At 33.4% G+C, this 17,671-nt stretch overlaps 1 protein-coding gene and 1 long non-coding RNA gene across 4 annotated transcripts in view; one reads left to right on the top strand and one right to left on the bottom strand.

Moving 5' to 3' along the window:
• LOC119643651 overlaps positions 1–17,671 on the bottom strand; it is a 165,101-nt gene that overhangs the window by 94,122 nt on the left and 53,308 nt on the right. The gene's annotated exons all lie outside the window — the stretch shown is intronic.
• Positions 1,203–17,590, top strand: LOC119643647 (transcription factor Sox-5). Of its 3 annotated transcripts, none has more exons than XM_038043031.1 (2): positions 1,203–1,287; positions 13,743–17,590. In XM_038043031.1, exon 2 carries the CDS (start codon positions 13,758–13,760, stop codon positions 15,828–15,830), a length of 2,073 nt encoding a protein of 690 aa, XP_037898959.1. In that variant the 5' UTR covers positions 1,203–1,287; positions 13,743–13,757; the 3' UTR covers positions 15,831–17,590. The 3 variants fall into 3 exon arrangements, with proteins under 3 accessions (XP_037898959.1, XP_037898958.1, XP_037898957.1); XM_038043030.1 differs by lacking the exon at positions 1,203–1,287 and adding an exon at positions 5,986–7,006; XM_038043029.1 differs by lacking the exon at positions 1,203–1,287 and adding an exon at positions 5,994–6,711 and having other exon boundaries at positions 13,743–17,586.

Genomic DNA, 17,671 nt, shown 5'->3' with positions numbered 1-17,671 from the left:
TTAACAAATTTATTATTATTATTATTATTATTATTTTAATTTTAGACTAATGAATTGAATTCTTAGACTAAAAAAAAGACATTGAGCACTAGCAACACAGGCTATCGGCAATCACGGTGCACTAAAAAGTTTTCTAAGTTTATGTAAGAAAACGGAAAAGTTTGTCACCATGCGTCTTTAATGAAAAGTTACAAATTCTAAAAATATGTAAAAAATATAAAAATATGTGAGAAATGTAGTAGCCTTTTACATAAACAATAACCCTGATTCTTTCTAAAAATGTGACTGAAAATCTAGTGCATATTCTACGATTTTTCCGAAAAATTGATTAGAAAGCTAGTAAAAGCATTATGGTGGGGCAGAGCTCATTACTAGATACCCTACGACACTTCGCTTAATACAGTTATTCATGTAAGAACCTTTCAAAATGAGGTATTATGTGGGAAGTGGAGGAAAGAGGTGTCCAGGCCAAATTGCTTGCAATAACGATAGTCCTTAGGCCAAACATGTCGATATACCAAATTCGTCAAATACATCTCAAAAATTGCTACCTGTTGAACACAAGACAATAAAACGGACAAGCTTATATCGATTCATAAGGTTATCCTAAAGCAAACGGTATAATAAAAGGTGGATCCTTCTCAAGTTCTTCTGCGTCTGCATACATCCACACAAACTAAATATATACTTGCACTACAAGTGGTGCTGGGCATAAAAAGTAACGTTTACTTTAAATTACTCGTAAATCAAAAACATGACCCTTAATTAATCGCAAAATACCGCACGGTCACCAAAAAAACTAAGCATAAAGCTACAACAAGAACTTAATGGCAGTCGGGTAAAAATTACGACCCCACGACACGAGGAACATGCTTTTGAGAAAAAGCGTTTTTTAATCGTGACAAAAAAAAACATGAAGGATAGATATTTCGACATGGTCGGAAATTCTATGTTCTTGACTTTTAAAACTATGTTACGCCAACGATTTCACGGCATCATCACTGAACACTTAAGCGATGACTTAAGCTAGTGAAAAGAAGAGGAGAAAAATCACCGTTCCATATAAGTAGTTGTGTGAAGTAGCATATTATCTGATAAGAAAATGATGAAAAATTTTCAAGTCTTTTAAATTAAGTTTAGTAGTCAATAAAAGCCTTTCAACGAAACAAAAGCATACTTTTTTCACTATGTGGCGGGTTTTGCCATTTGAAAGAGAGATAAGTTACACTCGGGTCGAGCCAAACTTTTTACACTCATCAATATTTTATATTGAAGCGGAAGGCGTCTGTAAGTTGTTTTATTTCATATTTGTAACCGTTTTCAAATATACTTGCACCTCTTCCTTTATTGCATACCATACCATATATAAAATGAGAGTGATGCAATTAATTATTATTTCTCAAAGGACCATCGTGGAAACTCTGGCAACTATGAATATATATTTTGATCAATTTTTTACTTGAAAAATGCTTTTATTGAAAAAAAATTGAAATTACTCAACAAACTTTTTTCTTGCTGCAATAAATAGTCTTCTTAGTATGGAAGTCTGAAATTACTAAAATAAGTAAATTCTTTAACGTACTGTCAATCTATTGCTTAAAATATAAATTATAAACCTTGGGGAGTAATAATTAGCGTATTAAAATTTAACAAAATTTTGGATAGATTACTTTATTTAGAAGAACCTGTTATATGCCTTTGTGGTTAGAACATTTTGTAGCATAAACTCGCTTAACCTATGTTCATATTTCATTACAAACTTTAACAAGACTTTGCGGGAACTATACAGAATAAAAAAAAATATTTCCCGTTTTCTGTTTGAAATAACTAGATAAATTAATACGTAGACTTATTGTTTAATACTTCCCCAGTACTTCCACAATCCTATATATAAAAGAATTTGTATCAAGGGTTTGCGCTCCGACCGAGAATTTTTATTTCTAGTTATAAAATTTAATAAGCGAAGTGACAACGCATTTTTATGATTTTTATATATATAATATATCTACTTTCTCATTTGATCGTATCCATGTTCATGTTCAACCATCATATTATATCATGTCACGAATGTTATATTTGCAAAATGTGTATTTGTTCTTATCAACGCAAATAATCAAACTTGTATGCGTGGTTTACGTTCGCCTGTCGCTAAGAATCACAATTGCGGCCTCGAACATTCGCTTGAAAAATAACAATTGATTTCAATGTTTTTCCTAATCCAAATCTTACAACATAAAATAGTTACTTTTTTTTGTTGCTAATATTTTTTTTGTAACCTTTTTTTTTGTGTCTTGATGGGCCAGCGCAACATGCCAATATATGAATTAATTATTTCATCCTATTTATATGAATGTTTATATGAATGCATAACTAATTATTGATTTTCATTTAGCAGCTTTTACACGAATTCATATTGCACAAATTCTGAACCGCTTCTAATTTCCGTTAGGTTAACCATGTCCACTTGAAATAAAATAAAGATTCGATTTTGCAAATTTATATTTATATATATTATATGTTCTAATTTGTTACTATTATATATTATTTTTATTATTTTTACCGACCACTGGATATGATGGTAGGCAACGTAGAAGTCTGGCGCCCGTCTATGGTTACCAATATTGATTATAGTCGCTAGCTATGAATTGCGGACTCTTCGCCACGAGTAGATTATTTACAGCTATAGATAAAGCATGCATTCTTCTTACAATCGAGTGAAAAGTCTTTCAATCGCACAACGACTTTCAAGTAACATATTGAAATTACGAGTTTATTCGATATCGAGAACCATTAACCGGCCTCTGAAAAGATTTAGCCTAATGCGAATTTATACGTTTTTAATAACAAAAAGTTCAAGCAAAAACTTTCTAGGTCTTCTCACGAAAGGATAACAATTGCAATGTGTAGATATTTCAGGTAAAATGGTACTGTTAACTAACTATAACTGCCTAACTACGTAACTACCAGATGTAAGTAAGTAACTAAGATTGCTTTTAAAGAGAGTAAAACCGTTGAGACTTACTTTGCCTGTCACCTTTAACAAATACGCCAACTTTCATTTTTCTATCTAAATTTTTACCGTTATTGGAATACCGCGTGAAACAAATATCACGCTTATGAATGACATGTACTGTTTTTATTTGCTGATGCGTGTTACTGACTGTTGCGTCGGAAAAAAGTGGTTAAGGATTCTTGTGTACAAATGTTTAATCTCAGTTAACAACTATTTTGAATGTAAATGAATCTTGTTCACTTTGGTTCATCATTCCATGCTATCTGCTAATACTCATGACCTTAGAGGAAATATTTCACTGACTAAAAATAACAATACCTTTGACTAAATCCAACGTTCATGCATTACTGAATTTGATAGCAAAATGCAAAGTAAATGCGAAGCAGACTCTTATTTTGTTCGCTTTTTATTGCGTGAATGAGAACTTATAATCAGATTGAGGTAAATCTTTCAATACTCATTTAATAACTATATATAAAAATAACAATTGAGCTGTCGTTTTATAACGTTTTGAGAAAATTTCATCCCTGATACCATTTAAAGCGCGAGCAGAAAATTTCATCCGTTACGAAATAAAGTGTTTTGTTGCAACGAATGGAAAAAATCGATGCCAACTACAGCGATCATACATTAAAAGGCCTCATACACGTTTGTACAATTTGAAAAGCCAGCTATTTATCTACTCATTATTAAAAAAGTTATAAACTGCACCCAATATTAAAGAAGTGATAAACTTCCTTTGGCAGAGGAAGTTATTGGCAGCTATGGCGAACGAGCTAATACACGCTTCACACTTTACACTTCAGACATCCTTTGTAGTTTACAAAGTTTTGCTTTTTCAGTTATTCTTGGACATATTTCATTTCCAGAAATTTATTATTTTAATATTCGAGAACGCATTATTCTTTAAAAACAAGTTTCCAATTGCGAGAATTTTATAAGCATCCTCAACAGGTTCCAAACCACATAAAAAATATACGGGTTACTTTTTATTAATTACTAGATTATCCTCGAATATTTCTTTGCACATGATGCACGCAAAACACATTTTTTACTTAAGATGTCACTAATATCTCCTTGCAAATCATGCAAAATCAAAGAAAATATTTGTTTGATTTCATAATTTTATACATACAGGCTATACAAATTCGCTCTCTACTGTAAAACAGCAGTAAACAACGGGCATTTTTACTCTTTTCACGAGGAACAACGAACAAAAGCCGAAGAGAGAATTTGTGCAACTTTTAGTTTAGTGATATCAACGCGACAAAGACTCAAAAATCGAAGTAGGTTAAAAACGTATTAAATAAATAAGAAAACGCCAAATGCCAAGAAATACTTATTTTGGTATTCATGATCAAATTTTATTAAAAAAACCTAATATAAAAGCTGCAAAAAAACGTCATGTTATTATTGATTTCAACGAAATAAAAATTTCAAACCAATGGTTTTAATAAATCGCTAGGTTAGCGTTACTGTTCGTTTTATTGTAAAAGCCCATAATTTTTTTTATATTCTTATGAGAACGAGAGTGGGAAAGCTTAATTACAATTGGCTACTGAACAATGGGTGTGTTTGTTCTAGGTATACGCACACTGGTTTCAATGTGAAACTTTTCGTGCTGTAGTGTTCTTTTTTGTTTTTTTTTTTTATGGGAGCGCAAGGTAATCGTGAAGTGGGAGAAAAATAACAAATGGTAAGATTTTTTTTTATATTTTAAGTAGTTCCGAAAATAATGTTTGTGAATGGATAGGAAGAAAGCCAACAGTATTTGAGAGTGTATCTCTCCAACCTCCCCCACTAATACTATGAATCTATTGTTCATTCATTTGTTGTTATTAAAGATAACACAATATATGTTTTTGTTTCATTTGTCAGATTGATAGGCTAGCCCAGTTTGCGCGCGCATCTGAGACATCACAACAATGACATAGAGTGCAACAGCAGCAAAGATGATGATGACAATTAATATTACAATCAAAGATCATTTAAGTTTCATACCAAGCCGAAGTATGTTAAAATTGTAATATTTGTGTATACTTGCAGTGAATGGTATGGTATCCAAACGAGAAACACGTAAATACGAAAATGTAATATCACTATCATTAACTGGCTGCCTAGTTGAAGGCCTGTGTAGCAAGTAATTGATGAAACAATTGCACACAAAAAAAAACAAGATTGCATGCATTAACTTTTTATTCTCATTGTGTTGCTAGTACTATGTAATTTTCGTTGGTGATGAAATATGTACGCAAGGACGCACAGTTGCCAAATCAAACCACCCAAGGGTGGAGCCATTAAAAGGACGCAAGCATAAAAACGCACACAATAAAGTACATAGAAGAATTGTTTACAACAATTCTTAATGATAACACTACCGGTAACGCTGCCACTGTTACTTTTCCTGAATGTGTGATGACAATAGAAAACAACCGAATTGGTTACCATTGCATAAATGCCGTGAGTTCTGTGCACACAATGACAAACTTCTGAAGCCATTCACGTATTCGCATAATACTTAGTACAGAACGCCTACGCAGGCACATGTATAGAACCCGCCCATTGCCAACACAAAAGCTCTGATACAATAACGGTTGCACTCCACAACAATAGCATTCTTTAGGGCAACCATTCTTAACAGCTTTGTTGCTAAATATTGAGAATGCGTCGTAGTGCGTTCTGCCAGCTGACTCACTGCCTTGCAGCTAAGCAATTGAACCCCACGAATAAAACAATCAGAATATACAGAATAAACATTTAAAACAACTCCTCCAAAATATAGTCAAATGAAAACACTACAAAACAGTTTGATGTAAATACAATTTGTTGCTGCTGTTAGTGTTCTAGTTTTTGTTGCAGTTGTATTGTATTATATTTTACGTGTCTTAATGTGGTGCAAACTATTATGTACACATTCCTCCAAAAGAAAAGTAATGTAATGGAAAATTCGACGACGTCATCATTGTTGTCAATCGCAATGAAGAATATCAGGCATTAGTTGTTTTGGAATTCTATAGATTGTGGTGTCTTTGTTATCTCTCTAACGATAGGAGAGTACAAGCTTCCTTTCAGTGAGAAATGGGTTGCCGAAGCCGTCAAACGTGTGCGCTCAGACACGCGCGTACGCATGCATGCTGTTGCATGTAAGGCCGGTCTGTATGTCCGTCAGTGTGTTTGTGTATGTGTATTTGTATGTTGTGTACGATTCCTGTAATCTCTACCGCTGGCATTTTGTCATAGTATTTTTTGTACCTCACACATTCGCAAAATAACACGCGTCGAATTTAGACAAAGTTCCGTTGATGCAAATACATAAAAAAAATTAAAAGCAGTCAATTGTTGTTCTTTAATTTGACCATTACTTTTCTATAGTCATTTGTTAGTTGGTTGATTGGTTGCTTTGGTCTGTTGTTAGTTAATCAGTCAGTCAGTTAGCTGGTGGCCTTTAAGCGCATTATAGTTTTATTGATTATTGATATGAATGTAAAACATTACAAATGCTGTGACTGATCATCTAAATGAGAAATAATACAAAATATGCAAAAGGAAATAAAAAAAGAGAAAACAAGCCGTAACAATAAATAAAAGAAAGTTAAAAAATAGTTAATCCAAGAAGATTGCTTACTAAGCAGCATAAAATAGAAGATCAACAACGTTCATGTGTTATTATTATGACGCGTATACTTATGATGCTTGAGGTGAGAAGCCTATAATGTGTAAACACATTATTAATGCGTTTCAAAAAACAATTGTAGAACAATGTGTGTTAAAAAATAATGAACAAAATTCTAAATGTGGGCAAGACCCATTAGGAACTATAAATTAAATAAATGCTATTAAAAGTAAACGAGTAGGCCGTCTGTGGAATCTAAACGAAAAACAATACCTCTCAACAAATGTTGTGATTACCTCCATACTTGCCTTGCTGCTTTAAGTTTCTGCTATTTAAACTGTATTATTCCTAATGTAATGAACATATGCATTCCCTCACAGGTAATTTTTTGAGTACAAAAAGGTCTCTAGCGAGTATACTCATGTTTGATAATGGAAATATTGAACGAACAGTAGTCCTTTTTGATCTAACAGATGTAGAAGGCAAATAAATATTTTTCGAGTGTTCTCGTGTCGGCAATTGGCAACATGATAACGCAATGTTTACCGTTGGTAATGAATTTCTTAATAGATTCACGTTCAGACTATAGGGGCGCTATATACCGTAGATAAAATTTGTGTGACAAATTACCGTCAACAATTTTATACTGTTGCGTTTGTTTTAAATAAATTGTTGAAAACAACGATCTTTCAATCATATTTCTAGACCAAAATGAGACATAAGAAATAAAGCATTCCTACACGTACAAATGAGTTTTAGAATTAATTTTTCATGGGTATTAGTATTATAAGTAGCTGATGTTATTTAACGTTATTTAAAGTAATTCTTTGTACTTTATCATTCGAAAGCATCTAAACAATAACAAAAAAATAATATTTGAAACGAGAAAACCTCAAATTGATACTAGAAAGTTAAATGCCTCCACTTGACATCAAACCTATCTAAATTAATTGTTATGCTTTTTAATTAGAAGCTGCAAACATGTTCCCGAGTGAAACTACGTAATATTTGTAGTAATGAATGAAAGAAAACAAGTATAGAAAGTTCAAAAAATTCATCGGATTTTCATAGACATAACAAATACATATGAAGAATATATTAATGTGTATTTTTTTTATGTTTTAAAAAACTCTAATACGATTGAATACATCGTCAGATCCTATTTCTTCTGAAATATAGCAAGTAATTTTAGTATCTATCTTTTGGCTCTTATCAAGCTTTGTTTGAATGCACCGCATTCTATACATATTCTTAAGTATTCTACGTAGAAAATATCAATGTAGAGATTTCTTTACATGCACATAGTTTATCATGCTTGCTTATATGTAATAAAATTTAATCATAGTTTTGTATTTGTGTATAAATATCCATTATGTATCGAAATTTCGGATAATATTTGCTTGAATGTCTTTATATATTGAAGCGGACATAATGTATCTTCCCTTGGGAGGATAATATCTAATTTTCCATGAATAATATCCAAACGTTTAACTCAATGTTGTCATGTGCTTCCATATTTCTATCATTTATTGCTCCGTTTCAAGGCAAAAATAGATTAAAAGCAAAATCTTTGCTTTCAGACTACTAGTTGATAACCATAGTTGGTGTTTGAAAATGGATAAAATACGCTCAATTAATTTTAAAGTTGAGTTTTTATTTCATATGAATGATTTTTAGACTGTAATTAACAAAATGCTTTATCATTTTTATATTTTATCTCAGAGTGAAATTTACGTCGACTTAATAAGGTAGTTTGAATCGAGATTAATTCTATATATAAAGTTTAAGTATATTTAATTATGGGCGAAAAAATGTATACATGTAAAAAGGTATAAAATTGAACCGTTTCGTTACTTTATAGCCGGAAAGCTAAAAATCCGTTCCAGACTCGCAAAAAGGGATGCATGTGTACACAGAAAAAAATGCAATAAACGAATATGTGTGGTTGATTCAAAGATATAGACTTCCAAAATGAAGCTCGCAACTTGCAGTTGTTCATGGCATGCATAGCAAACCGTTGATCTTACGGCCCTACGGCCCCGTTTAGAAGAACCACCATGTGTTCAAATGCTTTGTTACTATTATGTTTTTCTCCTTTTCCCTACAAATTATATGGACTTTTTTTTTAAGTCTAAACTGTATCTTAAATGCTTCCCCAACAGAAGCAGTCAAGTTAAGTAGTCTAAATCCGCCTGAGTAGCCGTAGGGGAGGAATCTCGACTAGCAAGTCAATGGTCGTGGGTTCGAATCTCAAGTGCGGTAGAGTTTTTAATAAAAGCCGATAGCCTTAGATGCTAGTGCTTTTAAGAGTTTAGTCTTAGAATTTATTTCTGTGACGAAATTAATAATAATAATAATAATAATAATAAGTCTAAATAATAAATATAAAGAATATCGTTAACTTTAATCAACATTATTTTTGTTGTATTCTAATTGCAAAATTTTTAGCTCTCAAGTTTCTTTGCTTAAAAATACAGCCATTATGTGCAAAAGAAAATTAAAACAATTTATCTGGAAAACAATAATCTTGCGTATCTTTATCTATTTTTTGTTTAATGTAATTATGTTGTACAATTTTTGCAATCACCTAAACAGCCCGTAATTCGTACAAACAAAATTGGAAATGCATGCGACATACTATATTTACAATACGATGTTGAGTGAAATCATATTTGCTTTCCCGTGCATACAAATGCCGTCAGCTACCTATTATTGTTTGTGAGAAAATTCTCTCTAAGCTGAAAGGAGCAACTCACAATACAGAATTGCTGGTTTTTTCGTTAAAACACGACATACTTTTTAAGACTTCCGAATCGGTCATCGCACCATTTGCACTAATTTAAAGCAAATCTTTAAGTTATAAATGTGCTTTATACAAAATTTGTCACTAACCTACATGTGCACGTACTTTTTTCCCTTACTTTGTAAATATAGTTAGTATTTCATTAATATATTCATGAGCACTTACGTGCTCGTAAGAGCTAATAAGTCCGTGCATTAAAACGCGTGGCTAAAAGGATTGACAACGACCTTTATAATTTGCAATGCTGCAAACAGAATTATAATAGTAGACTTAATTTGTTTTAAAACTTTATTAAATATTACTTGAAACAATTTGTATATTCAAAAACAAAAGTATTCCCCTATAAATTAATGCTCTTGTATGATTGTATTGCAACTTCTTCTGCAATGAATAAGAAAAATTATTAAAACTTTACGACAATGGTAACTACCATTATCATTGCAGGTATAAAACCTGATTCTGTGGTCAGCAGAGATACCAGAAAATGCATAGATTTCTTTTTTACGTTAAATCTTAATATTTCTTGATTAGGCCGGTTTAGAATCTTACTTTCAAGTCGATTTAACTTCATAAAATTATTTACAAAATTAAATTAACTTATTTACAGCACTTAGGAAATTATAAAAATCGCAATTTAATCTTTTTGAATACGACGATTTAATTTTTGAGTTTTTATAGGGATCTTTGTTGAATGTTGAATGCTTTGGTGTCTGCAGTTAACAAACACTACATCCTGTGGCAGTTCCTTTTATTACTTAAAATTTCTCTACATGTTTTCCTCAATTGTTTTGTTCTCGGATGTATCTAGCTTTGGCAGAAATTCACAAATGACTTTTACTTTTGCTCTTCTCCAAAACTGTTTGGAACCGTGTTCGTCCCGAAAAACATCATTTTGGTAAGCTTCTCAGTTTGTTTAAACGCAGGATTTCACACTTATCTTGAAGATCTTTTTCGATCTACTAAACCATCTTTTTTACCCTCGTGGCAAGTGTTATGGCCGTTGCCCACAAGGTTGTAGTTTTGGTGACAATCCTTTTTTAAGGGGTGGATCAGCTGTGTTTGAAATTCCAACAAACAAAATTTTCAATGTCCACTCTTAGGTCACGTATATAGCCTTCACCCTCGTCTCTTGCGACATGCGGCAGTTCTGACTTATTTAAGAAATTCATCTATAAAAGCGGCATTCTCAGTATTAATCTTCTGAGAATGAGGCGGCTTACCGGTATTGCCTATAGGGTTATTGGCTATATTTTGCGGATACTTTTCGATTTAACCTTTCTATTAGTAATGGTGCGGAAACGCTTAAAGCTATTCCCTCAAAAAATTTACCAATATTAGCAGTTCGTTTTTGGAGACTTTTCATTTAATACATGCATTGCAGCTTCAAAATGATTTGACTGCTGATTCCTATTGAAATGAAGTCCTAGTTGAAATTTTTTATCTTTTTGCTACACCAAGGTGCCCTCCGCTTTGACTGTAGCGCCTTGAATTTGATTGTTCGAATTTTTGAATTCAATTTCCGCAGTTACTTGTAGCTTCTTGCGTAACGTGACGACATCTGTTTCGCAGTATGTCGGCTTTAGTGACGTTCGTACAATCCTCTTAAGTTCCAACTTAAGTTCTCTCGAGTTCTGTTACGATTGCGATTGCCCTTTGGTTTGGCATATCTTCAGGCACACCAGTATATCCAAGAAAAAGAAATTCGATTTTAACCGCGTCCATTACAGGCGTAAACTACTTTCTATTTCCTACTGGAATACTCTAAGTAATTTCCGCGACAATTTCCTCCAAAATAATTTCGACGCCGCTAGTTATCTGATCTTCACTTCATGCACTGTACGTTGCCGCATTATCGACTTTGAATTTATTTGTGTCACACTTGAAGGTATCATCAAATATAGATGCCTATACACCATAGGGCACTGACAATTCCATTCACTTGAAATCTGACAGTTCTTTGTTTCTCCTTGTTCATATAACATCGTAAAGCATATACCTCTTCTTCCCCAAAGTTTGGAATGAATATTCCATTATTGAATATTAACGAAAAGCAGTTTGTGTGTTTCGTTTTTACCTTCTCCTTCGCTGCGTTTCTTACCAGCTGTCTTTGTTTCTCTTAATTTTACAGTCTTGCCTGATTTATGGGTTTGATTCGCATTATTTCCTACTTCTACTAGTTTACTAGCAATATCTCTTCAACAACTTCTTGCTCAAAGGATTGTCAATTGCGTTTACTAAAGAATTTTGTAAAGTAAATCAAGTTTGAGCAAAATTTCAATATGTTCATGTTCATAACTTTTGAGGTGCAATAAATTGATATATGTTGCTGCAAAATTTTCGTGTTGCAATATGAGTAAAGGAGAAATTGCATAATTAATTTAAAACGAAATTTATTTTTGAAAAACTGAACCTTCACACAAAGGATTTTAAAAAGAAAAATTCCGGTAACAGCGTACGAAACATACATTGTGTAAGGAACTTGTTTCGTCAATAAGCAAGATGAACAGTTCTAGAAAAGTCATCTTTCCAACTGATACCTTTATAAGAGAGTAATGGTTTTTGAAAACCAATCAAATAAGATAGTTGCATTTGTCTTAGAATGAATATTGGACACTCATCACCTAAAATCATTGTGATAAATACATTGTCAAATATACGTAGGACACGTAATCAGTCAGGATCATTTCTGTTTTTGTAATAAATATTAAACTAATATTCACCACTAATCACAAGTAAAAGATATTCTTTTCGTCGTGCTTTTGAACTGAAATTTTAGGTCACAATTTATATGCATTATCGGCTCCACTTTTTATTTGCCCTATGCGATATTGTGAACGTATTGCAGCGGTTTTGAAATTAAAAGCCAATTACGAAAATAAGGATATTCTCTACTATAATTTAAAGGATTTAAGTTTTAGGACCTAGCAAATAGAAAAGCTTAAAACCTTAACGATATTTTTCTTTAATCATTTTTGGCTTTCGAATTTATTTTTCCATACATTTTGGAAGGCTCTTAAAAATGTTGGGATCAACATTTAAATTGATATCAATAAAAGAAAGATTACTGATATATTGGAATTGTTGTCATTCACCTTCCTTAAAGGAACTTTCTCTTATCTCTGTACTCGAAATACCAAAACTCTTTAAGCGCGCCTAATATGTAAAAATTATAAACTTTTTTGTACATATCGTTCTTTTAAATATAACATGCTATTGCATAAGTATGAAATGTAGAAGGTAACAGACGGAAATTTTTTGCTCTTTTAGTTCCTTATTTCGTTCTTCTGATTTAATTTCATTAGGATTCAATTTAGTTTAAATTTAACATTTTATGTCTGAAATAGATTAAAAACTATGAGCGACATTGTCTGTTAATTAGGCAGGGACAAAATCGACAGACAGAAAATCGAGTTTGCCTTCCTAATTTATTGAAAATCCTTGCTAATGTGTTTATGCAATATAATTTTATGTTTTATTTACTCGTCAAGCTTTTACCGTCAAATTTGATATTCAAGTTTCTTTAATTTTAGACTAGATTTCTGTAATGTAATTAAATTAACTTTGAAATATAGAAATGTATCGAGATACATAATGGACACCGAATAAATTTAAAAAATTCTTTATCAAGACGAAAAGAAAAATTGATCTTCTTTCTGTTTGAAGAAGTTATGAATACATTCCTAAGCCATGGCTTATAGCAAAAATTTAGTCTCAAAAGTTTAAAAAACTAGATAGGCCCACAACAAGAAGAGGCCTGAAAAAACTATTTGTCACTTTATGTGGTCTTTCCTCCACTACTTACACGTTCTGCAATGTTATGTAAAGCACATTTCACTTAACTGACATGGGCTGTGTATACACTTTGTGCCTCTTATGCGTATTACGTTTGTAGGCCGATATCTTCGTGTGCAAGCTGTTTCGTACATATTAAATAAACTAAAACCGTAATAAGAGATCTCAGTTAGTCCTTCAGTACTGCTGAATTGAATATATTATATATATATATATATTATATTTTGACCTTTCAAAGCAAATCGCTTAACGTGATATGTTACAGTTAGTAAAGTAAAGAGAAACCTATTATACATTTTTTACAAATTGGACTTCTTTTAAGGTAAAAAACGTTTCTTAATCAGCAAAAACCATTTAAATTAGTTTCTGTTGAAATTTTCCTTTTGCTCTCTTAATCCAGAACGAAAGCAGCGTAATTATGGTAATATTAGTAAACTAATTTCTTTGATGTCATTAGAAGTAACTAGCTTTAGTGTTAGAAGAATAATAACGGTTTGGTTTTGCACGGCTTTTTTTTTTAGACGCAACTTGAAAATATGACCAACTTAGAGAGTAATTTACAACACCATCAAGAGCAACTGCAGCGTCTACAACAAGATAATTATTTGCAAGAATTACAACATCAACTTAATACTCAATTATGCGCCGTGGCACAACAGCAGCAGCGACAGCAGAATTTCTCAGCACAGCCGAATTTGCCTCAAGCTTCTTCCGCCGCATTAGTACCATTTCTACCCGCATTTCTACGCCCACCTCCTCCCCCACCACAACAATTAGCAGCAGCTGCTGTCGCGGCCGTTGCTGGTGGCTTACCAGCTGCTCTACATTCACATGCTTTACACTCGCCCTCTCATCATAAACTGACAATACAACCAATGTGGTCAACAGCAGCCGTCGCAGCCGCTCATATTCAAGCTGCCTTCGCAGCCGCAGTAGCCGTTAGCAACAACAACAGTACCGTCGAAAGTCACAACGCGGTGGTAACCAATCGAAGTGCATCAGCTCCAATAATCTCTGGCGAATCGACTGGGTACAATAATAACATATCAAATAATTTCAGTATCAACAATAAGAATTTTTCGGTCCAGAGTGTTCGTTCGGAAATACCATTTCCTGATACGAGGACAGTAACACCACCACAGACACCTTTGTACAACCTGAATACCACTAGTGCCGTTGCAAACTCTACGCCACCAGATTCCCCAACACCTCTGCGCACACAATCAAAACTTGAAGATGAATCAGATACAAGAACAATAGCAAATGTTTCCCGCAGCGATAGTTCAAACAGTTTAGTGCTTATACCTGAACTTCAACAGCATCCAATACAGCCGTCGGAAGAAATGGAGCTTCATGAAGAAAGTGAATTCGATGCTCCTCTCAATTTGTCTAAGCCAAAGTGTTCACCACCATTATCGCCGTATCTCGAACAACAATCACCAAACAGTTGTGGTGGTGGTTCACTCTCAAATCAATTTGAGCAGCATACACCCAGACTCGTGACAAGATCACCATTGCAATGGCACTCGTCGTCAAATAGCAATGTTTCAGAAGCTAACTTTTTAGTGTGCCGTATGTGGAATTCAACTAATACCGCTATTGTAGGAGTTAATGATGCGCTAGCTCACTCCAATGGTTTGGAAAAAGTATCTTTAACGCGAACAAATCGTAGCAGCAGAGATTCTGCGAGCAGTTCTGCTGGGGCTGGTTCTTTAGCGCCGGAACACATGGTTACAACGCCGCAGCACGGTAAAATTCACCAAAACCAACAACAACAACAATCGCGACAGCAATCATTGGTTGACATCGAAGAATCTCATTCCACTCTCCAAGAGAGAATTAATAATGCTCGAAACCTTAGCCATAGCCATATACACGGGCACGGGCAAAGTCATGGTCATAGTCACGGGAACGGCAAACCCCACATCAAACGACCTATGAATGCATTCATGGTCTGGGCAAAAGACGAGCGTCGCAAAATATTAAAAGCTTGTCCCGATATGCACAACTCAAACATTTCAAAAATTTTGGGAGCACGTTGGAAGGCAATGTCCAACGCCGACAAACAACCCTACTATGAAGAACAATCACGGTTATCTAAATTACATATGGAGCAACATCCGGATTACCGCTACAGACCACGGCCGAAACGCACTTGTATAGTTGATGGTAAAAAAATGCGTATTTCGGAATACAAAATTTTAATGCGTAATAGACGCGCTGAAATGAGGCAATTGTGGTGTCGAGGATCTGGATCTGGTGGCAGCAATGCATCACATGACGATTTAGTTACTGCAGCCGGTGTTAGTAGTTCTCATCCGGTCTTACTAAGTAGTCCACCAGCTGATCCTAGTGATAACGTTCAAGCTGTAGTTGCAGCAGCTTATCAGTTGCAAGATATGGGCCATGCTGTAGCAGCAGTCGCTGCCGTTGCCGCAGCCGCTAACGTCACTAACTTGGACGAATGTAGTACGAACATCCTGGAAAGTGGTAGTACACCACCAAATAGTAGCAGTAGTGTTGGCGGCTGCACCAAATATTACTATCCCTCAGAAAGCGGTTCACCATCAGGTTTCTCTTCTGAAGGTAACGTAACGTGCTATGAATAGCGAGATGAAGAGTAAGTCAACTGCCAACTCCATATCATATTGTATCAGTATAAAATTTATTTTTTCGGACTGAGGACTAACCTTTTACAATGATAAGAACGTAAGTGGTAAACACCTGCAGCAGCCTTACTTACGTATCATTACTATAAATTATTTAATTCAATGATCAGATTTTCGATTCCCCCACTGTTTAAGATCAAAAGACCGGAGGAAGTTATGATTACATCAGATTTGCCCCATGGAGCAAATGTTCTTAATCGTTATTTACTTTTTTTAAAAAATATAAAAATATAATATAAATAATAGTCTATTTAAAGACTGAATCTGAGAAAATTCGCATAAACATAAGGTGTATTTGAAACAACCTTCTTAGTAAAAATGTAAGTGTTAGGTTTTGCTATAGGCAATTAGCCTTATGAATATTGTATATCAAAATGACTTTAATATATCGTTAAATTTCCGGCCAGGTTTACTTCTGAATTTTAGTGGGTTTAACGTCTTGCTGAACACATCATTTATGAGTTTCTGAGGCTCTGTAAATACGTTCTGTACCAGAATATAAAACACATTATTTACTGTTCTTCATATGTTACGGTTGCTGTGGCTCAAACAGCAGGAATTCTCTTATCTAAACGACACAGCGACAATAGAGAATATAAAAGTGTTTCAATAATATTAAAAAGAAACAAACAATATACTAAATTCGCCTAACCACCATCCTAACAAAGTTCCCTTATTAATTACAAACATGTGAAAAGCCGATCGAAATTATTCATCGGACCTTTAAACAGACTGTTAAATCAATATCTATTGCTAATTATAAATAATTGATTTTAACTGTTTTAAGCGTGTTCTTTGGAGGAATTCACATGTAACTATCAAGTAAAATCGTATGCTCAAATATGCACTTCTTTATATGAAATTTTGAAAATCGCAAGAACTAACAACGGGCGAAGAGGCAGACATGGCTCGGAAATCGTGGTCTCTAATGTAAATTTCTGTGTTATAACTGAAATCATAAATTCAATATATGTCCATCCTTTGAATATAAAAAACGTAAATTTTGAACTCAAACACTTGGAAAAGTATTCAATATGAAAACGTTCACGCATAGTAAACAAATGTTGACCTGTATAAATAATATATTATTCAAATTATCAGCAAATAAATTAAATTTAAGAAACTTAGCTTAAAAAGTTCATAGGGTGCCATGTTACCTAGAATGTAAGTGATAAGAAAAGGAAAATAAACAAAGAATAAATCTACAAAAACACTGATGACGAGCAGATCATGTTCAATCGCGAAAAAGACAAGTGTGGTAGACTCCAGTAAAAATAGTCACCAATATCCTTAAATATGATAAGTACATTTTAAGTATCTAAATGAAACTTTAACAATAATTTGCCTTAAATTTCGTCAAGATCAGGGGAAATCTTATTGTTTCGAATTGTCTACTCACACAATTAGTCTTCAAACGATTTCGCTTGATTTAATAAATCATTAATAGCATATTCTCTTAACTTAGTTTTAACAAATAGATTTAAGCAATGATAGCACTACAAATAGTAAAATTCCGTCCGTACGACGTTGTATAACTAACACAAACTTTAACACATCAAATAATGTGAAATCAAACGATCTCCAAAATACTTACATTTGTTAACATTTGGAAACGTTCGCCACCTTAACGGTGAACAAAGACTAAATGTGTAGACAGACTGCTCGTTATCGTTCAAATCGTGAAAATTTTTATAAACACGAACAACGTACTATAAATTTATATTCAATATTTAATTGAACATTTTGTATATTTTGTAACATTTTTCTTTTAAATCCTAAAG

This window comes from Glossina fuscipes, unplaced genomic scaffold (assembly GCF_014805625.2).
Source record: "Glossina fuscipes isolate IAEA_lab_2018 unplaced genomic scaffold, Yale_Gfus_2 61514, whole genome shotgun sequence".
NCBI classification, from domain to species: Eukaryota; Metazoa; Arthropoda; class Insecta; order Diptera; family Glossinidae; genus Glossina; species Glossina fuscipes.
The sequence above is the reverse complement of the archived record's forward strand: the minus strand, read 5'-3'. Positions and strand labels throughout refer to the sequence as shown.

What these genes read in the sequence shown, in the direction of transcription:
- LOC119643647 (XM_038043029.1), top strand. Translation starts at nt 6,685, where the DNA reads ATGACGCGTATACTTATGATGCTTGAG. An exon ending in GTATACTTATGATGCTTGAG is followed by an intron (nt 6,712 to 13,742) that starts GTGAGAAGCCTA and finishes TTTTTTTTTTAG; the next exon opens with ACGCAACTTGAAAATATGAC.